Below are 15247 nucleotides of genomic sequence, written 5' to 3' on the forward strand. Positions count from 1 at the left end.
TCTATAGGCCTAGGGAGCCAGTGTTTGTCCGCAGACAACTTCCGGGTCATGTGTCCAGCATGACTAAGTCGCTTCTGGTGAACCAGAGCAGCGCACAGAAACGCCGTTTACCTTCCCACCGGAGCGGTACCTATTTATCTAGTTGCACTTTGACGTGCTTTCGAACTGCTAGGTGGGCAGGAGCAGGGACCGAGCAACGGGAGCTCACCCCGTCGCAGGGATTCGAACCGCAACCTTCTGATTGGCAAGTCCTAGGCTCTGTGGTTTAGACCACAGTGCCACCTGGGTCCCTGCATAATGTTTACTTATGGTTTAAAGCCCTGCCCAAACATGTGCTCAGGAACTGGGGAAGAAGAAGACCGGGGAAGAAGAAGACTCCTCCCCCTCCTCCTTGCTGGCAGACTGCTTTGGATTGCTTGGTGTGGATCTGATCCAACCTTGGGCTGCCTCAACCCACTCTGTCCAAATTCTGGGTCAATTCTGTTCAGTATTTGGGATTCGGCCAAAGTCGGTGCACAGCCCTATTGATGACCCAGTTTTGCATTAAGGTTACATTCAACAGCGAACTGCAGTCGCTTCTTGCTCTCCGATAAATGTAACTGCATGACTAAATTGTTACTAGGCACATTGTCTCATTGACACATTATGTTTTAGGCTTACACCTCTTTTTTTAAAGAAATATATTGCTTGTTTTAAGCGTTCACAGACAGGACAGGAAACCAAATGCTGCGACGTGGAATGCTTCTGTTCATTGTTACAGCCAGTTAGTCAATGCCGCCATCTACGAGGCTCAAATCTAATCCAGCCAGTCACACAGTCCTGTAGCCACTGAGGATAGTCTGTCCTCATTGGGCAGTTTGGGGGATTTTTAAATGTAGTTTTATAAATCTCCTCAAGCTCCCTGCCCCCCAGCCAAAATGCACCAGAACTCAGTTATGGCACCTCTCAGGTGTGCGCTGTTGCCATTCTAAGAGAACAAGGGAGAGGTTCGTGGTGCGTTCCAGCACCTCTTTTTCTATAAAAATAGCACTGCTTATACATAAGGACATAACTATCATGCTGTTTACCACTCCCTATTTAGAGAGTTCCTCTCATTAGAAAGACCAGAGGAAAAAGTGTTTCACCCCCTGCTCAAGGTCTAAATCATTACAGTGGTACCTCGGGTTACAGACGCTTCAGGTTACATACGCTTCAGGTTACAGACTCCGCTAATCTAGAAATAGTACCTCGGGTTAAGAACTTTGCTTCAGGATGAGAACAGAAATCATGCAGCAGTGGCACAGTGGCAGCAGGAGGCCCCATTAGCTAAAGTGGTACCTCAGGTTAAGAACAGTTTCAGGTTCAGAACAGACCTCCAGACCTCCAGAATGAATTAAGTTCTTAACCTGAGGTACCACTGTATTTCCCAAACTTGGGTCGCCAACTGTTTTGAGACTACAATTCCCATCATCCCTGACCACTGGTCCAGCTAGCTAGGGGTGGATGGTGGGAGTTGTAGTCCAAAAATAGCTGGAGGAGACCCAAGTTTGGGAAACATTGGTCTAAATTAAGAGAACTCCTGGTGAGTTTCGGCACCTCTTTTTCTAGAAAGGTAGCAATGCTCAAGCCTACATTCCTCTTTTGTGTCATTTTGACTTCATAAGCAGTGGCACTCACATCTGAACATGAGAAACAGAGAGAAGGCTATATTGCTTTACAGCCTCCCCCCAAGTGGTTTACAAAATGCCGATACGCTTATCAACAAAAAAAGGATTAATACAGCATGATAGGGAAGCATGACAGAAAAACATTTAAAACAACAACAACAGATAAACTCATCGGTCCCAACAAAACCCAGGTGATATTTTTAAAAACACACTGAAAAGATAAGGGACTGCAGCAGATGAGCTTTGCTGGGTATTATGAAAGATGGAGACAAACTACTCCTTCACTTTCTATGTGCCGTGCAGAATATGATACACCTCTATCATTTTAAGAACTTCAAAACTGAGAACTAGTGCTTGATGTTATGTTTTTCTCCTCTCTCCCAATCAATTTTCCTTTTCTGTTGTGTCTTTTATATTGTAACCCTGAGGGCAAGGACTATCTTATTACTGGAGACTCCGGCTAAAGATCAGGAAGAACTCTCTGGCAAGTAAGAGCTGTTTGACGGTGGAACAGATTCTCTTTCTATGGAGGTTTTTAAGCAGAGATTGGATGGCCACCTGTCATGCATGACTTAGTTGAGATTCCTGCATTGTAGGGGGTTGGACTAGATGACCCTGAGGGTCCCTTCCAACGCCACAATTCTATAATTCCATGATTCTGTGATTCTATGATTGTTAAGAGCCTTCTTTAGTTGAAGAGTGGGATAAAAATGCTTCATATCAACTGAGAAATAATATTCTGACCTAAGACAAATAGCCCAAGAAATAAATAACACCAGAACTGTCCAATTCCCCCTGCTTCTGCCCTTTCTGAAACGATCACACACAATTTTACGTTCTGTCGTCACAATAGCATATTGCCTGTGTCGTTTCAAAACCGTGAATCCCACCTCCTTGCCAAAATGCTTATCTTTTCCCCTTCATTCCTCAATAAACCGTAACAGAAACTAAGCCAAACATACCCCACTGTTTTGCTACTTGAGCCAGGAATGGCAGGAACCAAGGAAAACATTGGCAAGTTTAATTAAAAACTTAGCAATGTGGTTTAGAGTGAGCCATAACAGTGCAGATAGCATTGCAATAACCCTTTCCCATATTAAATATGGCTTCAATATTGTTCAACAGAGAGTAGGGCATTAGCACAAGTAATCATCCCTGCCCAGTCAGGGTTAAGGGGAATTTGCTATAGCTAGAAAGGTTGTTTATATAATATTTCTTATATTTAATTTAATACCATTTCAACACGTCCTTTGACCCAAAGTACAAAACAGAATTAAAATCAAGGGGAGGGGGAGACAAAAATAAATTAAAAAATCAAATCGCACTGAAAGATAACAATGAAAAGCAGCAGCTACGATTGTACACATACACACAAACACATATACACATAACAGGTAAGCGTGTGTTTTTCCCCAAAAGGTCCTCCCCTGATGTCAAAATGAGAGCACAAAGGAATTTCTACCCGAACAGACAGGACAATTGGAAAATGAAAATGTGCGATCAAACCTAAAAGCACATACAGTCGTACCTCGGCTCCCGAATGCCTTGGGAGTCAAACATTCCGGCTCCCAAATGATCGAAAACCAGAAGTGAGTGTTCCGGTTTTTGAACGTCTTTTCAGAAGCCAAACATCCGATTGGGCTTCCACGGCTTCCGATTGGCTGCAGGAACTTCCTGCAGCTAATCAGAAGCCGCGTTTTGGAAGTTGAACGTTTTGGAAGTTGATCGGACTTCCGGAACGGATTCTGTTTGACTTCCAAGGTACAACTGTACACTTGAGCTTAAGTGGCTTCTGAACAGCAGTTACAAAAGATACTTAGGGTGCAGTAAGTGAACAGACCAGAACAGAGCAATGTACAATGTTCTGTGTACAATGGCATTTCAAACATGATCCTTCCATTACAGACTTTTAGTACCTTGTCCTTAAAGATTTGGCTAAGTTCGTGAAGATTTCGGAAGGTTTGCTGATTTTCACAGCCTTTTTAAAAGGATAATCGTGACAAAGGCAAAGTTAGAAGCTTGTTAGCAGTCTTGCTGATTCTCAAGCCCCTATTTGCTTTCAATCTAGCTCAGCAACAACTGGGGTGCTAAAGGTTCCCAACACCTGTGTTAGGGGGACACTTGCAGAGAACAGGCAGGTTTGTGGGAAGCCCCTCAAAACCCTTCCCTCACCCGGGTTCTCCACAAGAAGTCCTCTCCACAGCTGCTTTTCCTGCCAACCCAGGGAACTCATTTGGAAACTAAAGTATGACAAAGCTATAATTTGGTTTGCTATCCCCTTGCAGGCAATTACATGGCTTTAACAAGGATAAACCTCAGTAAATATTATGCCATAGAACCAGTGAGATGCGGTGCTGTGTGTGGCAGTCAGCTCAGCGGGATCCCACCTTCGTCGCCAGTGAAATATACTCAGAGTCGCAAAGTGATTTCATGCTCTTTATTCAGCTCATAGTGGTGAGGAGGAATGAATGAATGTCCCCTCAAAGTATCTGCTTTATATACATTATTTACACAATGGGCTGCACATGATTGGCTAATTCCAGAATTCTACTGTAAGCCAATCAGGCTGTGGATTCACTTTTATCTGGAGCATGATTGGGTGGTTCCTGCCAACCAATCATACTGCTGCATTGTTCTAGGACCAATCAGACTGCTGCATTCTGAATCCTATTGTTCTAGGACCAATCAGACTGCTGCAGTTTGGATCCTATTCAACTCAGTACATAACACTTGGTTTGGCTAGAACTCTGCATGTCCCCTGGAATTATGTAGCTATTTTGGCTGCGATCTGAGCAATTAGCGTGGTGTCACTGCAAAGCAACATTTGTCTAAGCTGGAAAATCTCCTTTAGCAGCTAGGCGTGGGATTGCAAAGCAACATCGGTTGAAATGCATATATATATATATATATATATATATATATATATATATATATATATACAGCACAATTACACCCTGGAACTCTGCCATATTTAATGGAAGTATTTACCTCTCTTGGAGTATGGATTAACTCTGGCAAGAACAAGAGGCTTCCTTCCAGCAAGCATCTTCCACTAGCAATCAGATGGAGTCTAAATTTCCATTTTCTGCGGTAACATCACCACTTTTCTTCAATGTGGGGAACTTTGGATCAGTGTCCTAATTAGCTAAGGAACCATCCATGACCATTCAGTTGCTCTGTGTTGTTATGCTTGCTGACAGTTTACCTGTGTCCATGGGCCAATGTCTCTTCCAGCCATATCGCCAACATTATTATCTATTGTCTTAGTTCTAACGCCCGTCAGGAAGATTCTTTCCTATAAATGAGCAGCTCAGGGATCCCCCCAAAATGTGCACTGCATGAGTTTAATGCTTGCTAGGCTGCTCCACATTTTCCTTCAAGCCTGCTTTACTCCATAGATGACTCTCTCTGCCCCCCCCCCAATAATCTTTATTAGTTTTCTGGTTACATACTCCACATACACATAATGTGTTGCATTTTACATTTATACTTGCTCCTAAGCACTGACTTCCCTCCTTCCTTCTTCTGGTTTTTTACATCACAAATAATTTTATCACATTATTTTCATCCATTTTGTATATTGTTATTCATTTTCCATATATGTCCATAGTATATCCATAAACAAATAAATCCTCCTGTTTATACAATTCTTGTTGTCTGTCTGTATTCAATTACAACTACTGTTAGTTATATTAATCTCCTTATACATTTTGCTTCTTATTCTTTTCATTATCCATCACTTTTCTTAATCTTTCCCGTTATGAGGTTTATTTCCAATTCTACTGGTTTCACTATTTCATCTTATCTTTCCTATATATCATAAATTTTTCCCATTCTTTTTCAAAAGTTTCCTCGTCCTGTTGTCTAATTTTCCCAGTTAATTTGGCTATTTCTGCATATTCCATTACCTTCTGTTGCCATTCTTCTACTGTTGGTATTTGTGGTGTTTCCAGACCTGGGCTAGCAGTAACCTTGCCACTGTTGTTGCATATAAAAACAATTTCTGGTCGTTCTTGATTCCATGGATGACTCTCTTTAACTTAGCTAGATCCCTTCTCCTTGCCTCTCAGGTACGGTTGTTATTTTCTTTCAATTAGTCGGGGCCCTTGCAGAAATTACAAGTTGGATTTCTGAACCACATTAAAAAGGGTTTGAAGGAACCTAGAACAGGAATCTGGTTATGGGTCAAGGCCAACCTATTCCTGGTTGCTTCATCCTGGCCTAAGCCTGTATATTTCTTTCTGAAAACAGAGGCAGCTGGGGCTGATTCTCTCTGCTGGAGGAACCAGCCACCCAAACAATTGAACTGCTGGCAAGAATCTATATATAGCCTCAACCTTGCACCCACAGATCATGGTGAAATTTTGGGGAAGGCTTCTTTTTGCACTCCCTTCCTGGTAATCATTAGCATCTCGCTTCTCTCTCCTGCGCTTACTTATCTCAGTCTCAAAATGTTGCTGTCGTTCAATCCTTGCATTATCCAAACCAACATCTGCATTCAAGCATCGACTGCTGGTTCTACAGAATCCATCTCACTGCATGTGTGGCAATTCTCCATCCTCCGATTGTTTCTATCACTACATTAGTAACTGTTCCAAGTATACAGGTCACACACCTGGTTTTGGGTAGCCTGTGCAATAGCTTGCAACAACTAGCCATCTCCCTGTTTTATGCTGCTGTACTGGCACTTCAAGCTTCAAAGCCAATTTACACAAAATGACAGACAATGAGTAACTAAATCTTTTATTTGCATTTATCTCGACATTTGTTGATTCTCGCCAAATCCTTCAAGTAATCAAGACAGTATTGGTAATTCTAAATTAATACTAACATTGTGCAATAGCCACTGTGGCGTGAAACTGTCTCCAAATTCAAGATCCCCAAACATGATGTACCGGTAATATATGGGTTCGTGTTGTTGTGTGTACAGAGAAACATTAAATCAGTTAACAAAGGTTTCCTAATCATGAACACTAAAATTCTACTCTGCAGGTCTTTTAGACTGGCAATTACAGGAATGCCCTTTAAAAAGTATCTCATCAATCATTTCTGCAGTGCTTCGTAACTGCCAGACGACCTTCTTGGGAGGTAGAACACAATTTAGAATGACTTTAGCTTTTACACTTGTCTCATGACAATAGAAAGGAAAATAACCCTATGTTCTAGCAGTGCATGGAAGCAACTACTATAACAATGCGCTATCCAAATGAAAACACAACCAGATATTTTCAAAAGGCTGGAATGTACAAGAAAATCATGCATGCATCTACTAACAAAATAATTACGCTGCAAGGAGACTCCTCTACAATGTTCCGGGGGGAAATGGATTTTAAAAGTCTCTTAAATGAAGCTGCACTGAAAAAGCCAAGTCACAAGGCAGGGGTTCAGATTCTGTTCCAAATAGGATGGGTGGGTTGGAGAACTTTAAATGGCAATGCTGGGATCTCAGTTTAGCTGTGCTGTTTTTTAACAACAAAAAATCCCTTCCATTTGTGTCTTGCTGACAAATGGGTGTGCGTGAGTAGTTCAGAGAATGCAAGAAGCTTGCAGTAACTGGGCTTTTGCTGCCTTTCTGCAGCAGTCCATGCAATGCAAGGTACTCTGTTATCTCTGCATCTGGCAGATAGTGTATTCTGTGTATATCATGGTGGAGGGGCTTTGTGGAAGCATCTCTCAACTCCCTATGCTTTGACTGGCTCCATTCATGCCTGGCTGACATGAGAGTGGGAATTCGCAGTGCTTCCAAGGACACTTGGGTACGGATGGTACAGTTGCTTGTCGTGTGCTTTAGAGTACTTCTGTTTTTTCCTCACCTTCTGCACTAGAAATGCATAGTATCCCAACGTATGTCCCCTCCAGACCATCCTCATATTGTGCATTCATGATGACTTGCATGCATGATGGTATCAGAGAAGTTATCTGCAATTCCGCTGTCAATACTGTTTGAGAACTGCTTCGTTTGCAATTAGTGCATGTCCTGTAGCTCCCTGCTAAAATCCTGTAACGTTTATGCTACAAATGTTCGGGGGCGGAGGGGTTGTCCCACTTTTGTTGGATTACAGTGCAACGAGTGTCCCTCCAGGCAGTAATAATGTGGTAACAGGGAAGCATCGCAGAATGATGCTTATAAATCCACTATTAATGATGCACCTATTATTGCATCAATGGCATGTTGCAGAACACAGCCACACACACAAAACACCTGCATCACATTGATGATGGCTGTTGGCTTGCTGTACCCATAGGACTACCAAAGCCAGGTTAATAATAATTGATTGCTACAATTATATGCTGATGTTGGGGGAGGATCTCCCTTAGGATGGAAGCCAAATTGTCCCATAAAGAGTCACCCTAAGAGACAGCTTAACAACACATCAGAGGCCTACGGCTTATTCACATTTGTGGATTAAACTTTTAAGATGGTTGTCAGGAGTATTTCCACATCAACACACAAGATAAATATGCTGATGGTTCGTCTGCATTTTAAGGAAGACTCCTGAATCAGCTGCCTACTTTGGCTGTGGCAATGCAGCGCTCTCTAGTGGAAAGTTATGCTGTTGACATTCTGCTCGGAAAATACCTCTTAAACTCATAAGCGAGGTTGCCAGCTCTCACAAGTATTACCCAACTGGATCGCTGAGACGCGGATTCAAGTTCACCAAAGCTTATTCCACAGCAGGACTGTTAGCTTTTTAAGGTGTCCTGAGCCATTTTGTGAAAGGTTATCGCAATCCCAAAAAGCAGGGTGTTTCAGACTTATAGTCCTAACCATGGTTTAGCACAATGTGAACAAACATAGAGAAGCTTTGAGATAACGTGCTTTATCCCTCTATCCTGGGTTTGAAACAAACTATGATGTGCCATTTTATCCTATTAAGTGCAAATCCTTGTTTTGAGGCTCAGACTAAATGCCAAACTCTAATATACCTCAAACCAGGATGAGAGACAGGTATGCAAAGAAAAGAATGAGTGCATCATTCCAAGGCTCCTATTCATTTGTCCACACAAACCGTGGATTGCCATTATGTTTGAGCCACCTTGCAGCCTGTGGGACCCTGGGCCAATGAAGAGCGCTCCACTGTGATTTGGAAATACAACTACAGTGGTACCTCGGGTTACATACACTTCAGGTTACATACACTTCAGGTTACAGACTCTGCTAACCCAGAAATAATACCTCGGGTTAAGAACTTTGCTTCAGGATGAGAACAGAAATCGCACGGCGGCCCCATTAGCTAAAGTGGTCCTTCAGGTTAAGAACAGTTTCAGGTTAAGAACAGACCTCCGGAACAAATTAAGTAAGTAACCAGAGGTACCACTGTAACTGCCAGTGGGAAACAATTGTGACTGTATCTCCACCACTAAAAGTACCTGCAAATAGAAGCAGCACAGACCACATTTTCTTGCCCCTATGCAATTTATTTGCATGTAAGGTTCCCATATTAACAAAGTGAACATAGTGTCTTCTGATATTTATTTGCTGTATTGTAGTAGCAGTACTGTTCATTTTTAAGATGTCAAATACTGGTAGGTGCCATGCAAGAATTAAAAAGCAATCAAACCTAGGCCCTATCTATAGGTTCAGGTTCTGAGCAGATGAGGAGGCGGTGATGGAAGAGACAGTAGACTTAGTGCACTTGCAGAGATTTCTTCAATATTCTGTAGCACCACATATTCCAGTTTCCCAGTATCTTTGCCTATGTCTCCTGTATTTTGCTCCACTTCCCCCTTGCCCTTCTCTGACATTAATTACATTTTAACAAGGTTTGCCCTTTAAGCTTGACAGTCTATTCCCGTTTTGGAACTCATTACCTATTGGGTTCAGAGCCTGAAGGCTTGTGATGGTGGATCGGGTGCTCTTTGAAAGGATCCAAAAAAAGGTTATGGGACAAAATAGCCAAGTTACGCTCACTGCTAGAATTCCTCAATGTGCTCAAGCAAATGGCAAGGATGCTGTCCATACAGAATGTAATTCATTGAGTCATCACTCAGTCCTCTGACTACTGTGCCGGCCGATGTGTCATGGCTCTTCAACATCCCTGGGAAAGAAGTTAGAGCAGGAAAGCAGAATTAACTGCTGATTTAACAGCACCATATGCAAGGCTGGGAGGGAAATGTATGCAGGCACAACCACAGTCGCTATACCATATAAGCTTTCCAGAGGTCTCTGGGCTGGAGCAAGTGCAATGCATTGGAGCTGGAAGCAAGGAAGAACCCAGAGTAGGGTTTTGCAGCTAGAAGTTGGCTGCACTTTTAGCACTGTGCTTACAAGGGAAAGGAAATGGGTTTAGCTAGGGCTGCCATATGTCTGGAATTTCCCATACATATCCGGACACAACTTTTGTGTCTGGATTTTCACTTAATGAAATATGGCAGCCCCAGTTTAGCACAACCCTTCACGGTAACCCAAGAGTTGCCAATTATCCTACTGGACTCAGCTCAAAGGTTTTGATTTTATCATTTGAAGTCCTACACCTCTGTTTTTGGGACGCAGGTGGTGCTGTGGTCTAAACCACAGAGCCTAGGGCTTGCCAATCAGAAGGTCGGCGGTTCAAATCCCCACGACAGGGTGAGCTCCCGCTGCTCGGTCCCTGCTCCTGCCAACCTAGCAGTTCAAAAGCACATCAAAGTGCAAGTAGATAAATAGGTACCACTCCAGCGGGAAGGTAAATGGCGTTTCCATCCACTGCTCTGGTTTGCCAGAAGCGGCTTAGTCATGCTGGCCACATGACCCAGAAGCTGTATGCTGGCTCCCTCAGCCACTAAAGCAAGATGAGTGCCGCATCCCCAGAGTCGTCCACGACTGGACCTAACGGTCAGGGGTCCCTTTACCTTTACCTTATCTCTGTTTTTAAGTTTTAATGTTTCACTGTGCTTATTGTTTCAAAATGCTTTCAATGGTTCTTAAATATTAAAAAAATGTGTCCCTCTAACTTCCTTTTGTATCACTGAAGTGCTTGCCCAAAACGGCCTTGGCGCAGTATCCCTGAAGGAGCATCTCCACCCCCACTGTTCAGCCTGGACACTGAGATCTAGCACCGAGGGCCTTCTGGCGGCTCCGTCACTGCAAGAAGTGAAGTTTACAGGGAACCAGGCAGAGGACCATGAGACACAGACATTTTTCTAACACTAACTGGTCAATAACATCCTTCCTAGCAGGAGGCAAAAGGGTAAAAAGCTCCTCATGACAGCAAAATAACCTGCTTTAGGAAATCGCCTGGACTGGCAAAGGATGGATAAGCAGCTGTCATTAAGATGACAGGCATGGGTTGATGAAAGATACAGCAACACAAAATCAGCCTCTGAGAGTGACCAACTCACCTAGTCTCCTCTTCCTCTACCACTTCTTGTGACTCTCCCTTTGCTAAGGATTTTGCACAGTTCTTCAGCAGGCTCCAGCACTCGGGCATCTGTTGGCTAATTGTGGACAGCCGCTGCAAGCTGGCAACGAGACAAAGACAGAGATTCCATCTCCCTGGGCTCCTGCCTGAGCCCACTTTGCCATGCCTCATTCACTCAGTGCCAGATGGTTAAGCGATAAGGAGTTAAGTCAAAATGGCGCTCCCCAACACTGTAAGTAAGGCTTATCCTTCGTAGTTCTCACTTTCAAGTTCTCAAAGTGATTCACATTTGTTCATTTTTATAACAGCCACATAAAAGTAAGTGATCAGGACAAATGTAAAAACGAGACATATAAAAACTTTTATAAATAATGCAATGAATCCTCATCACCTCCTCGTACCATTTTAACTAGTTTTGGTTGTTTCATATTATTGTTGCATTGGTTTTAACATACTGTCAACCACCTAGAGGACACAACTGGGTAAGTGGTATAAAACCACGAGTAAATAAAATCACTATTATTATTATTATTAATTCAAATTATATCTTTCCTCTCAAAGGAGACCAGGACAGCAGTTTAGGCCAATTTAGCCCTCAGAATAGGAAATAGTATAAGGAAAGGTTTCATGGTGCTCATCTGTGTGGATCATGTTGTACTGCCATCTGATGACATTACAAACAAATTGCACCCTGTGGAACACATCACAATAAATGCAGTATACAATCTTCCCTGAAATTGGGGCTTGATACATAGTTTATCCGAGGAGATCACAAGTCTTCTCTACTGCACCCAAAGTATACAGCAGCACCTCCGCCCAAAAGCATTGAACTGTCAAGGCAAGTACTGTACTAATCTATAGGCATATGGCTGCTACTAAATCTGGAAATCCTGGGGCCTGGGGTACACCCCGTTGCTCCATTAACAGTGGCCACTATCCTGTGGATTGTTTATTTCATTTATGAATTGCTTCCCCTGAAACATCCTGAAGCAATTAACATCAGTTTTTACATCAGCGATAAAAACGTTTATGGAAACAATTTCAAGTCCAGTGCAAAGAAAGGCTGGGATAAAAGCATCCACATAAAAGGCTTGTTGGGAATGGAAGGTCCCCAAGAGGCACCCAAAAGTCAATAGAGACAGCACTTGTTGGACATGGAATGGGAGAGAGGGCAGGTGTTGTTGCCACACTATAAGCCTAAATCCCAGAACGGGCATCCTGATTATATGGAATCTGCCCTCCTGCAGACTGGTGAAGCAACTGGGTATATGATGGGTGAGATTATATTCCAGGTATCCTGGCCCCCAAGCTGTGTGTAGATGTGCATGCCAGTATCAGCACCTTGAACTCAGCTTGAACAGAATCTATGTTTTCCTTATGTCCTCGGTGCCAGGCCAGAGGAGAGTCGGGATGCACCGAATTTGTTTGAGAGTCTAACGCTCTTAGGTAGAGTGCTGATCTCTCCAGAGAACATTCCCGCTCCGGTCCCCTGTCGCAATCACATGAGCAAAAATGGCTCGCCAGCTCCAGGTCTTTTTCCGATTCAAGAAACTTACCTATCTTTTAGGAAGATGTTACAGCGCTTGTCCCAGGGTAGGACTACGGCTAAGGCTTCGGGTTGCTCTTCGGCTTTCAGGGCAAAAGCTTCCATGAATGGGTAAGTCGTGAAGTCAAAGATGAAAATAGTTTCACTTTGCTGCTTGACCCCTGTGGGCAGAAAGAGAACAGCTTGCTAAGAGAGAAATGCACACACACACACACACACACACACACACACACACACACACACACACACAAAGTTGGGACAGGCACTATTTTTCTCTTTTGGGGGCTGTACTCCCGTGGGAGAAATTTGTTAGGAGTCGCATGCCACTAATCTGTTATTGTTTTTAAATCACATACAGTCGTGCCTTGGAAGTTGAACAGCTCAGCTCCCAAATGTTTTGGCTCCCGAACGTCGCAAACCAGGAAATGACTGTTCCAGTTTGCAAACTATTTTTGGAAGCCGAACATCCGACGGGGCATCCGCGGCTTCCGATTGGCTGCAGGAGCTTCCTGCAGCTAATCAGAAGCCGTGCTTGGGTTTCCAAACATTTGGAAGTCGAACGGACTTCTGGAACGGATTCCATTCGACTTCCAAGGTACGACTGTATTCTCCTGTTGAAAGTAATTTGAGTCTTTGCGGTTGACAGTGACAAACAGACAAACTCATTCATTCATTGATACGATAGGCTTATCAGCTTGGCAGAGTGGTTCTTGGTTCGTGGCTCCAGGTGCAAGCAACAAAGTTCAATAAATAGGACCAGGAAACTTCTAGAGAGGAGGGAAGACACAGGGAGATTCCACATTAAACAGCGGGTGTGCTGGATCACTGCAATAGGATATCTGAAAGTCCGCTGCCTGCTAATTGATACATTTCTCCCTTGGAGATTCCCTCAACTAAAAGGAACCTGATAAGAACTGGAAAGAACCATGTGGGGGCGGGCGGGCTTTCTCGTGTCACTTACAAATGTGACGCTCACTTTCACTTCCCGTGAACCAAAAAAGCCCAGGAGTCTCAAAGTGAGCGCATTTTGCATACAGAAGGCCCCAGATACAATCCCTAGCATCTCCAATTGAAAGTATCAGGTAGCCAGTAATAAGAAAGGCCTTTGCCTAAGACTCAGGAGAGTCATTGCAAGTCAGAGAAGACACTGCTGGACTATATGGGTCAGGGGTTTAACGGTATATGCCACCTTCATTTGTTCAGGAGGTTACAACAGTGGGAACTGTTAATTAGCCAGGAATTAGACCAGAAAGGAAGTCACTCAGCTTGTAAATTGCTGCATGCAAGCTTCATTGCCTCAGAAACAAGGTGGGAGGGTTGCTTGCAATTTGACTGGAAATATTATGAACTACAATCTTGCACATGCATGGAATGAGTCTTCCATCGAGAGATGGGGAACCTGTGGCCTTTGAGATGCCATTGCCCTACAATTCTCAGCAGTCCTGGCTAGTTGGGGCTAATGAAAGTTCTGCTCTGTTTCCTGTTCAAGTGTTAACCACTATTGGGCAGCTTCAAAGCTCCTGCCCACACTTCTCCTCTTTTCACCATTAACCAAACTTTAATTGGGCAGCCCTCCAAATAGAGGACTCCTTCAAGTTGAGGTCTGACCTCTGAAAAGTAGGGCACATGGCCACCCCATCTGTCTATCAGATCTTGGCCTTCTTCCCATATGCGTGTTGTGTCATATACTAGAGATTCCTGAAGAAAACATGAGCAATCCTTTTCTTTTAAACAGAACGTAAGAAAAACAGAACGGTAGAAGTGGGGGACGGGAAAAGGAGAAAGGGCATGCTGAAGAAGAAGAAGAAGAAGAAGAAGAAGAAGAAGAAGAAGAAGAAGAAGAAGAAGAAGAATTTTATTATTTATAAATGGCCTCGGACCTGTATACCTGAAGGAGCGTCTCCACCCCCATCGTTCAGCCTGAGGTCCAGCTCCAAGGGCCTTCTGGTGGTTCCCTCCCTGCGAGAAGTGAGGTTACAGGGAACCAGACAGAGGGCCTTCTAGGTAGTGGCGCCTGCCCCATGGAACCCCCTCCCATCAGATGTCAAGGAAATAAACAACTATCTGACTTTTAGAAGACATCTGAAGGCAGCCCTGTTTAGGGAAGTTTTAATGTCTGGTGCTGTATTGTTTTTAATATTCGGTTGGAAGCCACCCAGAGTGGCTAGGGAAACCCAGCCAGATGGGTGGGGTATAAATAATAAATTAATTATTGTTATTATTATTATTAATAAGAAGAAGAAGAAGAATACCCTGCCCATCTGGCTGGGTTTCCCCAGCCACTCTGGGCAGCTCCCAACAGAACACTAAAAACAGAATAAAACTTCAAACACTAAAAACTTCCCTAAACAGGGCTGCTGAACAGTATTATATTTTCCAGCCTCAATTCCCTCATCTTCCCAGGTCAGAGGAAGACTCAGTGGGAGGAGGCATCGCCCAAGAAGCAACTTGCCCTCTGCCCTCATAGAGTCCAGATTGTGTGGCTGTTTACATAATAATAATAATAATAATAATAATAATAATAATAATAATAATAATAATAATAATAATTATCATTTATACCCCGCCCATCTGGCTGGGCTTCCCCAGCCACTCTGGGCGGCTTCCAAAAGAATATTAAAATACTATAATACATCAAACATTAAAAGCTTCCCTAAACAGGGCTGCCTTCAGATGTCTTCTAAAAGCCTGGTAGTTGTTGTTCTCTTTGACAT

At 43.3% G+C, this 15247-nt stretch overlaps 1 protein-coding gene across 6 annotated transcripts in view; it reads right to left on the minus strand.

The window, feature by feature from the left end:
• Positions 1 to 9044: 9044 nt before the first annotated feature.
• The window catches only part of WDR93 (WD repeat domain 93), a gene marked incomplete at its 3' end in the record, with an annotated part of 30251 nt that continues 24048 nt past the window's right edge, over positions 9045 to 15247 (minus strand). For 5 of the 6 annotated variants that reach the window (XM_083586551.1, XM_083586547.1, XM_083586549.1 and 2 more), the window contains exons 16-18: positions 12544 to 12694; positions 10968 to 11087; positions 9045 to 9685 (exon numbers count right to left, since the gene is read on the minus strand). In XM_083586551.1, coding sequence (XP_083442677.1) covers positions 9667 to 9685; positions 10968 to 11087; positions 12544 to 12694 — 290 coding nt within the window. Of the gene's footprint in view, positions 9686 to 10963; positions 11088 to 12543; positions 12695 to 15247 lie in introns of those variants that run through there. The other variant, XM_083586550.1, reaches the window with a different exon arrangement.

Source organism: Podarcis filfolensis, assembly GCF_964270895.1.
Source record: "Podarcis filfolensis genome assembly, chromosome: 14".
NCBI classification, from domain to species: Eukaryota; Metazoa; Chordata; class Lepidosauria; order Squamata; family Lacertidae; genus Podarcis; species Podarcis filfolensis.